Consider the following 14,761-nt stretch of genomic DNA (forward strand, 5'->3'; position numbering starts at 1 on the left):
AGTTGAGTTTTCATATATTCCACAAGTTCTTGTGTTGAGTATATGAACGACTACACTATCATGTTCTATTGGTTAATGTAGTCACGTATTCCGTAAGGTTTTCCTTATGTTGAATACTTGAACGGTTAAGTTAGTCGCCTCCATATGATTAACTTAGTCGTAGCCTGTTGCTCCGTGAGTCTCCTTATGTTGAGCACTTTCAATTAAATTGATCACTTTTGTGGTTTTGATTTAATTGCGTATTCCAACTAGAATATTCATGGGTTTACTTGTGAGTATTTTGGTTGAGTTTTGGATATAAAAAATCATTCACATGGTTTTTAGTGTCCAAATAAAAATCCTTCTTTTATTTTGAAATTAAGGTCGCTCTTGTTGTTCCTTTGGGAATGACATCGAATGGGGGAGAGTTCTTTTGAACTTGTGTTTAATGGTAATATCTTGCGGGGAGTGCAGTTGTGGAATTTTATAGGGGTTATCTTGCGTCTTAAAAATCCTTGATGAATGTTGTTAGCTTCGGCTATAAGATTGCATCTAAATTAAGATGATTTGTTGTCTTTCTTTTGGTCATGAAATGTCTCTTGTGGAAATTTCATTATGAACTCGTTCTTGTACCTTTGCCAATTTTATTGACAAAAAGGGCGAGAAATATTGTAGGTCACACTACAAATACATATGGTTTTCGGATCATTGTGTAAGGGGAAGTGGTTTCCATGATCGAGATGGAGTATTGACTAAGGGGGAGCGATACATATCACCATAGTATTATTGTTAAAGTCGTGATGCAATTGGACTTTGATGTTCATAATAATACTATGACACTGTATAATAATGATCGAGAATCTCGATTTCTCTCATTGTTATAGCTACGGATCTTCAACAACGGTGATACTAAACTTACAACCTTTGGGATCATTGGAGTACTTGGAAGGACGAAGATTTCAAGGAACGTTGAAGATTGGACTATGGAATAGGAGCCACTAAAGTTTATCTTTTTTGTATTCCATATGTATTAATAGTTTTGTCACCAAAATTGACAAAGAAGGATATTGTTAGAGCATAGCTCGGTCAACCTCGCATGCGTTGCTATATCAAGCATGTTTGTCAATGTTAGTGATCAAAACTATAAAGTCTTGATTTTTAGCCTATTAGCTAAGTCTCGGACTAGGATAAGAAAAGTGTAGTTGAGCTCAAGGAGTTCATGGTGATTTAGCGACAACGACGAAGATCTACACCATGGAACCGTGGAACTTCATCAACAAAAAGGTATGTGAAGACTTGAACTTATTTATCACTCAAAAGTCTATCTATTCTTCTCCTACTTCTAATGAGACAAAAGTCGTATGCTATATAGACTAGATCATATACACTTGATATTTCGAGCTGAGTATTCATTGCTTATCTTTTACTCGAAATCATGTGTTGGTAAAGCGTTTCGCTTTGATCAAGTTTATCTTCACCTAGTGACGAAAGTCATGAAAGTTTCAATCACTTTGGAAATTGCTCTGACGAGAAAGGTCTGTTGTTCTTCACGACTGAATATCGCCCTCTGAGAATGTTTCAATGATTGAAATGAGAGTTTAGCTTATATAACCATGTATTCCTTGAATCGAAGTTTTCGAACTTTGTTGACCAAGATAAATCGGTAGGATTGTGGAATTGGCTTGCCAAGTCCGCGAACCCAGTCCGCAGACTCAATCCGCGAACTGACGGAAGTTCTCGACCGAGAATTTCTGCTGGGATTTCCAAAACTCGTTTGTGTGCTAAGTCTGCGAACTCAGTCCGCGAACCCAGTCCGCGAACTGGCGGAAGTTCTCGACCCGAGAATTTAAGCTGAGTTTGGAAAACTCAAATGATTAACTTAAGTCCGCGAACGTGTTTTTGAACTTAAGAGGTTATGATCTAAAGGTGTGCTCTGAACATGAAACATTAATTATTAAGGAATGCTTTATGCAAACCGTGGCTATAATGTTCATGAGTCGATTCTAATCGAATCGAATCATCTTTGTTTCAATTGTGTCTTGTGTAGTTACATAAGATCTCATAGCAATTTAACAACTCTTAACTAGTTTATTTGAGTCAATTGGACTAGTTATGGTGAAGAAAAACATGATTAATATGAGATGCTCATATGGTTGACCTTTTGGGTTATCATGTTGAACCAACATACGTGTACTCGTCTGGGCTTGGTTTTCTCAAACCCAGTAAACGTGTACCCAAGTGTGTGTGACAAGCTATGTCTTCCGATCTAACGGTTGAGAGATATTGGCTTGTATCTAAATCAGGTTTTCATCTAAAGGTGGATAGAGTTTGCTTTGTGCCTAAGGAAAAACCCTGAATTGAAAGGATATATATATGAGACATCTAGCTAGAGCAAAACTTAATCCCCACATGTCTGTGTGCTACTAGTGCGCTCGCTAGAGTCGATATCCATTAACCCTTGATTTTCTTCTCTAAAATCGGGTTAACGACTTAAAGACTTCATTGGGATTGTGAAGCCAGACCGATACTACTTTTATCATAGTCGTGTGATCTGATCTTGCATCTTCTATCATACAAGCACAATATGTGATTGGCTTGAGATCGTGAGAGTTATCCGATAGGCAAGATAAATAAGTCACAAACATCTTCGTCTCACTGTTTGTGATTCCTCGACAATCCGCTTGTGTAGTCAGGAAGGATTGCAGAGAGGCGATTGATTAATCTAGGCTGTTCTTCGGGGATATAAGACCGAATTATCAATTGGTTCTTGTTACCTTGATTTTATATCTAAAGACGGAACAAAACCTAGGGTTTATCTGCGGGAGACAGATTTATCCTTTTGATAGACTTTTCTGTGTGAGACAGATTCGTTTATTATCAAGTCTGTGATTTTGGGTTTCAACAACTCTTAGTTGTGGGTGGGATCATCTAAGGGAATCAAGTATGCAGTGTCTGATCGCTGTCGTATGCGTCAAAAATAAATTCACTTTCTCACTCAACTAGATATAAATATAGTACGTGATAAGAAAGATTTCGTTCCCACATAGAGGACTAGGTTGTCAATATGTTTCGGTTTCTTATGTAAATCCAGGGGGATTTTCTGATTTTTATATACTAAAATAAAATAAAAGCAAAACAAAGAAATAAAGCACACAATTCAAATATGTGAAAGGATTGGTCAAGGATATCGTTTTTATCCACAAACATGCTTTTCAACAATAACTAGAATTCATTTTAATCTCAACTTTTATCAAAAGTCCTAGGATATCTTGACCACAAGAATATCCCGCTAATTTCCTCTTGTCATCAACAAACACATTAAAAGATGCGACAGTGAATTCTTCCTAGAAAGCAACCTAAAGTGTAAAAGCACAATTAAGTTGAACTCCCTAAGAGCACTAAGTTCTATGAAATAAGACTAATCAATGCAAACGAACGTGTAAAAGCACTAATCCGTTTTAACAAAGGTTATGACTCACATGTGACTTCTAGGATGTATCACTACAAGCAATAATCACAATTGTGCTACTTGTATTCAAGGTGTGTCACGTTTACGTATAATAAACCCTAAACTAGCAATAGATATGATTACGAGTTCTACCAATTTGCAACTTGACGAAACTAACAATCAATCATACATGCGATATTTCTAGTGAATCATAATCGATAATTGTGAGACAAAACTAATTTATTGAATGAAAACCCATATTTGGAAATCCAACTTATTCCTTAACCAATAATAAAATCTAGGTACTCATGGCATAGGAGTTCATCACAAGAATAAAAAGAAGTTTCATGTTTCTAAACCCTAGAACAAAAGTATAGAAGAAGATAATCCCTTATGGAGATATCTAGGTTTAGAGAAAGAGTTTCCTATTTATATGCTTCTTCCAATCCAAAAGGATACTCTTTCCAATATTAGGTCTTCTCAAAACCCATCTCCAAGTGGTCCACCAAGCCCATGTGTGAGAAATACATCTCTGGAATTTTGGGTCCAAAACTGGTCGTCGGATTGCTGACGTCATCTCCGGAATCTGACCGGAATTCGCACCGTCGATCACCTGAGAACTGCCGCCGGCTACTGGAATAGGCCAGAAACGGCACCGGAATCTTCTACTCTGCTGATGGTATATTTCGTCACCGACCGGTCAAAGTTAACGGTCAAGATAACAGTCTTCGTTAGTCCATAATTCAAGGAAGATAATGAGTCAGCCACTGAGTCAGCTGTCTACCTCGGCTAACTGGTCTAACTGGTCTGAGTCAATCGAGTTGAGTAGGCGAATCACTGAGTTAACTCGCCAGTAAGAAAATCTGGCAGAGTTCCATTTGTTTTCTGGTATTTCCTGGCCAAATACAAGCCATTATTTTGAGTCTTTTCCTGTTAAGAATCCTAACATACATCTAGTTCATTCACTGCAGTATCAGTAACATCAGTTCTTCTCAGGCCTTCCTTGTTCTTGGCAGAAAACCCATCTTATTTGAGTCTTCAAATTCATCCTCATACCCATGAAAATCAAAAACATCAATTGAGTTCTTCAATTCTCAAAACCCATTCTTCCTCTGAACCAACAACAACTACTTCCCATCAGTGCTCAACCAACACCATCTTCATTCGCCAGTCTCAAAACCCTTTACTGGAACCACTGCCATACAGCTTCAATCTCTATTCCCTGTAACAAACCTAGCATACATCTACTCAATTCAAACATTCATTCTCGTAAACATTCATCTATAACCCTTTTTTACCAACGACCCAATCTTGAATGAGCAACGACAAGAGCTTCAACTCATCACTTCATCTTGAATCCTCTCTTCGATAACAACAGCAGAGTTTTCTTTTCTCGATTACAATCCCATCAGTTCTTCCACCAGCATCGAGATTCAACGGCAGCAAATTTCGGATTCTAACTTGTGGGTGCCGAAATCACCATCTAGCTACTCCAGATTCAAATCCATCTCTCTGTTGAACTCAGAATCGGCATCCATTTCTTCTTCATATCTGTGCATCTCGATCATCTTCTCTGGATCTCAACCACAGGACCTTCTTCATCTGATTTCGAGAACAAACCCATGTTTCATCTTCCTCTTTTGGTAGCAGTAACACCGATTTCTTCAATTCCCAACAATCAACACAAACCCATCTTCCTTCAATTGAATCTCGAATCAACCACCAACCCATTACTTCATTCTTCAACTGCAGCGACCACCATTAGTATCACATGTATCTTCTTCTTCCTTCGATTCCCATCTTTCTTTTCTCAAACCCTAATACATCTAGCCACTGATTTATCCATCTGTTCCATCATCAATTCATAGTAACAGCCCATTTTCTCCAGTAGCGTCATCGCCATCTCTGCCATTAATCTTTCTCTTCGATTTCCCGATCTGGTATTACCAGCAGCAGCTGCTGCCTCCTTTCTCTCTTGGATTCAGGGACGAAATGATTGAGAGAATAAAACTTCTCTCAATTTTACAGGGGGTTAGTCGTGGGAGAGTTTGAGAGATTTTAATGTATCTAAATCCCTAGGGATTTAGAGGGAGTGTATGAGAGTCTAGACAATTTGGGGGAGTTTAACCCTAACTCCCCAGAAATCTCTTGTTTTTTGAGAGATTTGGTCCAAGCACAAAAACATTATGAAACTCCCTCAAACTCCCCCAAATTGTAAACTCCCTATAACTCTAGTGTCTTACGACTAACAGAGAGTTTAAGAGATTCTAATCAAATCTCTCACCACTAACAGGGGAGTTTAAGGGATTTTGAGGTAGTTTTAGAAACTCCCTAGAAATCTCTCACCACTAACAGAGATTTTAAAATATTTTGACAAACTACCCCACGACTAACAGGGGATTTTCCAACTCTATTGAAATACATTGAAATCTCCCACGACTAACACCCTATTAGGTTATACAAATTGGGTTTGGACCTGGGCACTAATATGGGCCATCCAATAACATCCCAAGCTAGCTTACACAGGTGCCTTGAGTATCTAACCAGATGCCTTTAACACTTAAATGGGTTTCCCCTTATCCTTAGCTGAGATGTCTTTAATTATTTCCTAAAAGAGAGTCGCCCCTTAACCTTGACCCGGCTCTAATAATGTTAGCCCAGGAAATGACCTTTTTGCGCTTTCAGCTCAAATTGAATGATTTCTCCTTCTTTTTCTCCGTATGACTCCAGAGTACCTAATAACTCAAAAACACGCGTAAAATACATAATTCACAATAAAAATATCAAAGAAAGCATAAACTCTATATAGTAAATACGGTGTATTCTACACCTATCAGTGTCCTGCTGGGATCAGAGGCGTATGAGTACAACTGTACCTTGTATCAGTGGGAGATTTGTAGGGGTTCAACTATAGATCAGTCCGAAGTTAGTTTGTAGTAGGCTAGTGTCTGTAGCGGCTTAATACAGTGTGTATTCAATCTGGACTAGGTCCCGGGGTTTTTCTGCATTTGCGGTTTCCTCGTTAACAAAATTTATGGTGTCTGTGTTATTTCTTTTCCGCATTATATTTTATATAATAGAATAATACAGGTTGTACGTTAAGATCATCAACTTCTCTAATCCAACCTTTGGTTGTTAATTGTAGTTGATTGATCCTTGGACATTGGTCTTTGGTACCGTCCAAGTTATCTCTCTTTCATAAAGACTCGCAAGTTTATATTTGCTTGAGTAAAGATCAAATCGAGAGATTGAGATATAAACTCTTTGATATATCTTTTTATTGATTGAGTCTGACTGTCTAGTTCATTCTCATAAAAAGTATATTGGAGTTTGTCCATACAGATTGCTAAGCGAAATACTGGGCGGTGTTGTTAGGCCCTCGCTTTTTCAGAAAGTCGCAACTTCTTCCATGGGAAGTATTCATTTTAAAATAATCATATCTTGGCTAAATACATCTCTACCTAGAATCGCACGATAATCTTGTATTTACAGTATTTTTATATCACTAAAAAGTTTCATATCATCTTGAATTTAATTTATCCTTAATTTATAAGGATAATATGTTGTACCTATAACTTGCATTTACTTTAAATATTATGAAATTACGTTGATCCAAATGAAAGGGTAGAATTTATACTTGAGTACAAAACCAAATGTAAGTATGCGTAACCGGGACGTAATAATCCTTAGTGTTGTGTTCACCGAAACGGCAAAATACATAAGTGGGTTGGTTGAAATCGATCCTTTCGTGTTTGCTCCCACAGATGGTGAACTTTTTATTACCAAAAAATAAACGGTAATTGTATAAAGATATTTGTATGGTCAAGGTGGATTAGGTGTTTTTTACATAAAAATAACTCAGGGTTTATATTTTGTTGATCACAGTGAAGGCACAAAAGTTTCCACGACAGTAAGACTTCAAAGCAAGTGCTTGATTTTTGGAACTGTTGAATATCGCAAACCTCGTAGCCCAAACCCGAACGGACCTTTCGCAAAACATATCAACGTGTGGGCACCTTAGGTTCCTAATAACACAGAGAACAATGAATTCGTCCATAGAGCTCCCAAGAGGCGCCGAATTGAATCATATGCAAACAACTTTTTTTATTCCGCCATGAGTCGGTCACCACGATTTTTTTCTTATTCTGATTTTATTTTATTTATGTCACCATGATTTTATTTTCTTATTCAGAATTAACACGCATCCACAACTCTAAATAACCAAATATGACCAATATGAGATTTTATTAGACAACATCAAAATCCATAAACAACTAATCGTCTGCACTGAAATGAAATACCATGAACTGTCTATAAAACCAACAAACCAAATAATCTATAAGTTAGAAATAAATTGGAAGAGCATAACTGGTTATAAAGCAAGATTACAAAATCTAAACCAGAAAGAATGGTGAATAATTATAAAACCGATACACTCTCAGGTATTCCCCGCTGGGTCTGCCCTTGCGAATCGACTTAAAAATGTACCCCCGTTTTTTTTTCATTTACAAACATAGGCCTGTTGGATGGTTTCCATCCAAAAACGTTAGAAAAGTCAATTTCTTTGTTATATGGTCAATTTATCCTTGACCGAGATTGCCACGTGTTTGTGAAAATGATGCCACATGTTTCTTTATCATTAGTACGACTTGTCACAGATCTCGGAAAAACATCTAGGTCAAGGAGATCCCTAAGATATCTGATGATATCCTTAAGGATATCCCTAGATAATATCTGTAAAAAAATTACACCATTTTTAACTTTTTAACATCAGTTCCCATAATGCTAGTACACTTCAAATAAAAGGAATAAAGAAAGTGGGTATGAACTTAAAATTATCTGGAATCTAGATTATTCTTTTTGGGCCTAAGCTTCAATTAAGCTTCAATCCTAAAAATCTCTAGATAGTGAATTGACAGATTGGTTATCTATATTATATGCTTTGGTTATCTACAACTTGGAACATTTCATTAAATGATTACAGTAGTTCATTGTAAAAATAGGAAAGGCGACGATTCTGTGTTTGATTGTTAATTTGTTAGTGTTCCTTTGCTAACGGTGCAACTCTAATCGGCCATGAACCATAACCAAGATGATATATGACAATCTTTTTGAAAATCTGGGCATGTACTTCACTTGAGCTAATATTTAGTTTTAATCCTACTAAAATAGTGGTGCCATCTGCGAGAGTCGAACCCACAACTACGGTATTCAACTCTGATCCAGGGTACCCGAAGCCCATTTTTAATCTTTAATCTCTTGAATGTAACATTTTGTCCAAAAAATAAAAAAACATATTACAATAAACAATAACTATTTGCTTATCTGAATTGGCAGTTGAAAAGAAACTGGATTCAATTGTCAATCAGGATCAAGCCAAACTAAACACAGATTACTTTTATGAGACCAATTTAAGTTAAAATAGCAAGAAAAAAATTGGTTTCTTTAATTACTGAACATTGCACATGTATGGTGTTGCCAGTATACATCTATCACACTGCACAAAGTGCAAAATAATTAAAAAAAAACAGCATAAACAAAGATTTGACCTGCTAAAACACTTAGAAAACAAAACGTTCCTATATATTAGAAAAATGACATTTAGATTACAGGCACTTTGTATCCTCTATACTAATATGCAGTAGCCATTGTTTAGTGAAATTCAAATTTTCCTTTTTATTAGATTCTATAAAAATTACTCCGTGCTAACGTTAAAAATATGCGAGACAAAATCCTTATTTTTTGAACAAACTCAAAGAGTTCCCATCTATTCTGCCAAGGCCTTCCTTCGTTGATAACAACCTTAAATATTATAAGGAAGTCGTAGAAACTCTAAAGAACAGGAATGCTAAAATTATTTCATGATTCAAGTGGAATTCAACATACCTAGTACAACAGCGGTGATCCATGACAGACATCCAAATTTCTTGGCTAAAACCAAAAAAAAACAAGAGTATGTTATAAGAAGCTTTGTAAACAGACATAGCAAATGTTACAGACGCTGCAATGCGAGTGCAACATATCTCGGTTGCATTCTCTGTAATCCCAGAATACTAATTTTTGAAGCATACTTCTTATAACAACGCATCATAAAACCTTTTAATATACATAACTTATCGTTTCGTATGTTTTTGTGATTTGGATACCTTGATGCAGGAAAAAAAAAGATTCAAGCAGACCATTCAAGTAACCAAAATCTAATGTAGCTTTAAGATTAAAAGCCAAATTTTTATGATGATACTTATCAAGCAACATAAAGCCTTTGAGTTGCGTGGTGTCACCGTACTAAAATAAAATGCTAAGAATTTCATAGAAAATATAGTAAACCATGTAAATATGTGAATTTAAAGTTTAGATAAAGTATAAATTGGCCTTTAGCTCATCACATGGAGAAGTTACAAATATTAAGTAAACATTATCTAAAAAATCACAAAAAATATGTCAAAAACAAAGTACACAATACCTATAAAAAAAGATAATCAGGTTGGGAATCATAACTATTTTATTCGCTCTGAAAATATTAGAGTCTACTGCTCCCAAGATGCATTTACTCATACGACAGGAGATCCATTTGAATAGAAAAAAAAATAGACTAAGATCCTAGCATTATCAGTAAAATATCAATATGCTTCAAAAAAAAAGTAAAATATCAAGTTGACTCTTCTATCCGGTTTAAATCAATGATGAATTGATGAGTGTGTAAAAGTGTATTGTACGAAACGCTTACCTGCACTTGTCCAATCTGTACCAGCTACAATGGCTTGAGCAGCAATAGACCATTGAGCATTTTCACCCCTTTGAACATTCGATACCATAATAGCACCAACCCTCATCATCTGCTTACTGATCTTTGGCTTCTTAGATCCCTTAAGAAAATAGATCCACTTGAAGACATTAAATTTATTACATGCATTATTGGAGTAGAAAAGAAAAATAGAAACACCCAGTTCACAAAACCAATTACTGTAAGTGATTGAGAAGAAAATTAAATTTTAGGCGATAAAAATATGGAACCTATAAGGTTGTCGAAGAAACATAATTCTTTATTATTTGCATGAATTTATCTATAAGTACTGCACATATCAGAAAACAGTTCTACAACATTTTTGTACGTTTGGAAAAGCACAAACTAAATCTATATGTAAAGACAAATCAGTTGACATTTTACTGCATATATCAAAACGTACAATATATACTTGTGGGAGTTGCAAACAAAGTTACAACACATGTAAGCTTCCACAGCTTGATAAGCTGCAGCCTTTGAATTATAAATTTTACTGATAATTAAAGTTTGATTAACTTAAATGCCAACGTATATTCAATCTGTTATCATTGCCACATACCCATACCCATAATAGAAGATGTCAAGATCCTAAAATCAGGACGACCCATTGTATCTACCTGATATCTATTAAACAACAATTCAAAATTGTAATAATAATTAAATCTTAGAGTAGAATAAATATTGGACCACGGTCACACGCAAAAGTAATAGAATGACGACTTCCATACTTGCTAACAGAGAGATAAATGGTCCGTCATTTCAACTTATATAGATTATGCAACATGCATTAGAAAAGCAGTTGTTTGCGCATGTTTTTCCAGCTACATTTCAGTTAGTATTCATATTTCCTATCGAGAATACTTAGAGAAGCAATAAAGAGAAGGCATGCAAACACTAACGTCGTTTTGTTACAATTAGTTTCCCCCTTAGTAGAAAGCAAGTAATTAATGGAGATGCTGAACTACCACAAACCTTATGTTCTTAATGGAATTGCTTTCTAGTGTCTTATATTCCGAATGGAGCAACAACCAATGAAGTTCGCAATGGATAGTTTAGAGGAGATGCTAAAAAAAAATGCGGCAATAAAACAGATATACCAAAGTTTGCAGTTCTAGAATGTAGACTAACTTACATTGAGTACAAAGATACGTTCTTTGGAAATTCTAGTTCAACCAAATAGCAATATGAGCAAATGGCTTCAGGTGAAATCAGCTGAATATAACTTGATCACTGGGAACATATTTGATTTCAACATGAGTTTTTTTTCCAACCACAAAAAATTTATTACAATAAAGAAGTAGGAAGAAAGCTTTTCCGCATCATCTGCTGCAAATATTATAAAAAAATTCAACTTATCAGCCTTGTTAAGCAATAAGCCTTCTTCAATTAACTCCAACAACAAATTAGTGTTCAAGCTTTTGTTCAAGCTTCTTTCATGAGCCTCATCTACAATGATGCATGAAACCCAAGTCAGTTTCTCATCATTCATGTAATGTTGCAGTAATCAGTGATAGAACTATTACCTTGAAGTTGAAGTCGAATTTCTACCTAGATGAGCAAGACTGGTAACAACTGATAGAACTATTATGTATACCCATTACTTTTTTCCTCTACCCTTTGAGCCAGTAAATCAACAACGATTTGGTGAGGTTGAGTGCACGCTATACATAAATCCTGATTTCATCGAGTTACCAAAAAAAAAAAAAAAAAAATCTGAATCACCCAATTACCATGACATTCTCAACTAAGAAAATTTTAGAGACTTAGCCTGTATCGTGATCATTGCCACTGAAAACACCTCCACAGTAATATATCGAAGTGGAGACATATAAGTTCTTCTCAACAAAAAAAGCACTGAAACTAACATAACAAATGATCAGTACAAATAAAGCACCGAAACTGCAGAAATATAGAGAAGAAGAAAACATTAGGGGTTAGGTTTCTCCTTTGTCGGTAAGAATTTCAGAGAACCAACAAAGATGATCTGTAAACAAAATCAAAAATTATATTAAAAGGTTTGAGTGAAAAAAGTTAGGTAAGTTCGCATTTCAGGTGTATACACACTTTTGATTTAGGAAATTTAGCCTATTCCAGAAAGTAAATATACATGCCAAAATTTCATTTATTTCCATTGCCAAATTTTGCATAAGTTGCCACGAAAGGACCGTCAGATTTGGCGAAATATAGCAGCACCTACATTTGCTTCCGAAAATATACTATGAGTTAGAGAAAAAATCAAAAAGTTTTTTTTTTTTTTTTTGAAAGATCAAAAGTATCTTGATTTTAATGTTATATATAAAAAAATCTTATATTTCCTATAATATTAAATGTTTATCAAGGAAAAAAAAGATAAGAGAAAAAATATACCGAAAGAATAAACTATAATTAAGGAAAAAATATCCAATATTATTTATTTGGAAATCTTCGGATTTTTCAAAAAAAAAATTGTTTTTCTCCAAAAGGTTTTCTTAGATTTTTCTATATATAGCATCTTGTTTGCAGTTAATTTTGAAGATCTGGATTTTATTAAAATCATGTAAACGTGGGGTAAAAAAATCCCAACCATATCGATCAATATGGAACATTAGATCGAGCCAATTTTATTAAAAATTAACGACCACGAAATGTAGGGGGTATAAGTTGCTTTTCGGCCAATCAGAAGCGATGGTTTTGTTCACCGGCCAATAGGAGGGGAGGTTACCGCAACTCTCGACGTGAAGCGAGAGGTGGCGTGGGATTTTTAGGTTATTGATGACTTTGTAATCTTGGTATGACCGGTATTTGAGCCTTTAAGTATCTGTTTTGTTGGAGCCACGAAGAATCACTACCCATTTCAGTAGTTCATATATATACCGGCCCATCCCATAAATCACTAAGCCCATAATCATAGTTGTAAGCATCCTGATCCCATGTTAAATTATACTCTTCTCCAGTGCATTTTAGGTACTAACAACAAACAAAATGAAATATGAATTTAATATTTTTCAAATACAGTAAAACATCTATAAAATAATAGGCTTCGGACCACCCAAATCCTATTATTTTAAAGAGAAATTACTTAATCGATGAAAGCTAATATTTCTCTCAGCTGCGTTCATGGATATAAGTATATTTTTTCTTTAAGTCAATTTTATTATATTTTGGAAATTTACACAAAGGAGTTTTTAGTTGGTAACCGAGCAACAAGTTGGGCAATTTTTATTATATTTTCTAATGAAATTATTATTTTATATTATATAATAATTGGGACCTATTAATATAAGGGAACTTTTGAAATATATTATATTATAGTTTTATCAAATTTATCATTTTAGCACCAAAATATGCAGAACAACTTTGATTGAATATAGCGTTCATGGGAGATCTTTATCGGAGATTAAAGACAATGATGGTCAAAATCACCAGGCATGGAAGAGAATGAATTTGCCAAACTATTTGGGTGATTAATAAATCGAGAATGCAAAAATAAATTTTATCTTCCTAGTTGTAAACGAGATCTTCTTTATGGCTTAAGACGGCTATAGAGGAGGGGTCGGAGTTCTTTTCTACCTCCCTACGATTACGGGTATTATATGGATTCCTCGATAATTCGCGGATTATTCGTGATCGCCAGTAATTCACCGCACTAATTCATAGCATATTTTAACACGCTTTAACACATTTCCAGTTTTTTAACATTTTCACACTTAAAATATAAGAGCTCCCAAGAGAACAAATTCAAATATTATATTAAAAAAATCAAAACTTTTCCTTTATTTAAAATAAACTCAATACGCAATACACCATATCAAGTGCATGAAATAAATAGATTATTTTATCATATTAGTAATGGCAAGAGAAATTCCAGTCAGCTGGAAGAAATCGCCATTTTGTTTGGTCAATGGAGAAGGCAAAGCGAGACCAAGAAGAACTTCCTCGAACTCATATTCACACATAATTGAAGCCTCCATGGCAGCACTCATTTGTATATTTGCACTACTGAAATCCTTAGTTTTAAAACTTGAAGTAGCTTTTTGAACAGAACGAATAGCATCCCGATATCTATTAAAACAACTGTTTACGGATGACTTTGGAATCGGTTGTGTTTTTCGGTCTTTCAAGAGTTGACCGATATAAGAATGAACAGAAGTTGCATTTTGTAGACATGTCTGCATTGATATTACTCCGAGTCCCCGAAGATCAGCATCTTTACTCTTAGGGTTTGCCATCAGAGATGCGACACAGAAATCATATTCAACTTTGAACTCTTTGACTGGAGGCGTGTTTTTGGAAGCATTCTTGCATACATCCTTAATTAAATCACCATTTACATTATGAAAGTTGAGAACAAGAAAAACAATGAAGAAGGAGGGTAATGAGAATGATGGATTCATCTTTTTGTTTGAACTTTTGTCAAATATGGTCTTTTATTTTTCCCCTCTCTGTAGAAAAACTGTGACAATCTTCTAGGTCGATATTTATCTACATCTATAAACCAAATTTGCTATATTTAAGGCTAAATTAATAAGGTATTAAAGAGGTAAAATTGGTATGACCACTATTTAAGAGTT

The 14,761-nt window shown here is 35.0% G+C and overlaps 1 protein-coding gene across 1 annotated transcript; it reads right to left on the reverse strand.

The window, feature by feature from the left end:
• Positions 1–13,940: 13,940 nt before the first annotated feature.
• LOC113286399 (putative invertase inhibitor) lies at positions 13,941–14,651 on the reverse strand. Its single transcript, XM_026535033.1, has one exon. It carries the CDS (start codon positions 14,582–14,584, stop codon positions 14,021–14,023), a length of 564 nt encoding a protein of 187 aa, XP_026390818.1. The 5' UTR covers positions 14,585–14,651; the 3' UTR covers positions 13,941–14,020.
• Between the last annotated feature and the right edge of the window lie 110 nt (positions 14,652–14,761).

This window comes from Papaver somniferum, chromosome 6, assembly GCF_003573695.1.
Source record: "Papaver somniferum cultivar HN1 chromosome 6, ASM357369v1, whole genome shotgun sequence".
NCBI lineage: Eukaryota > Viridiplantae > Streptophyta > Magnoliopsida > Ranunculales > Papaveraceae > Papaver > Papaver somniferum.

Coding starts and splice junctions, on each gene's coding strand:
- LOC113286399 (XM_026535033.1), bottom strand. CDS start 14,584: ATGAATCCATCATTCTCATTACCCTCCTTCTTCATTGTTTTTCTTGTT.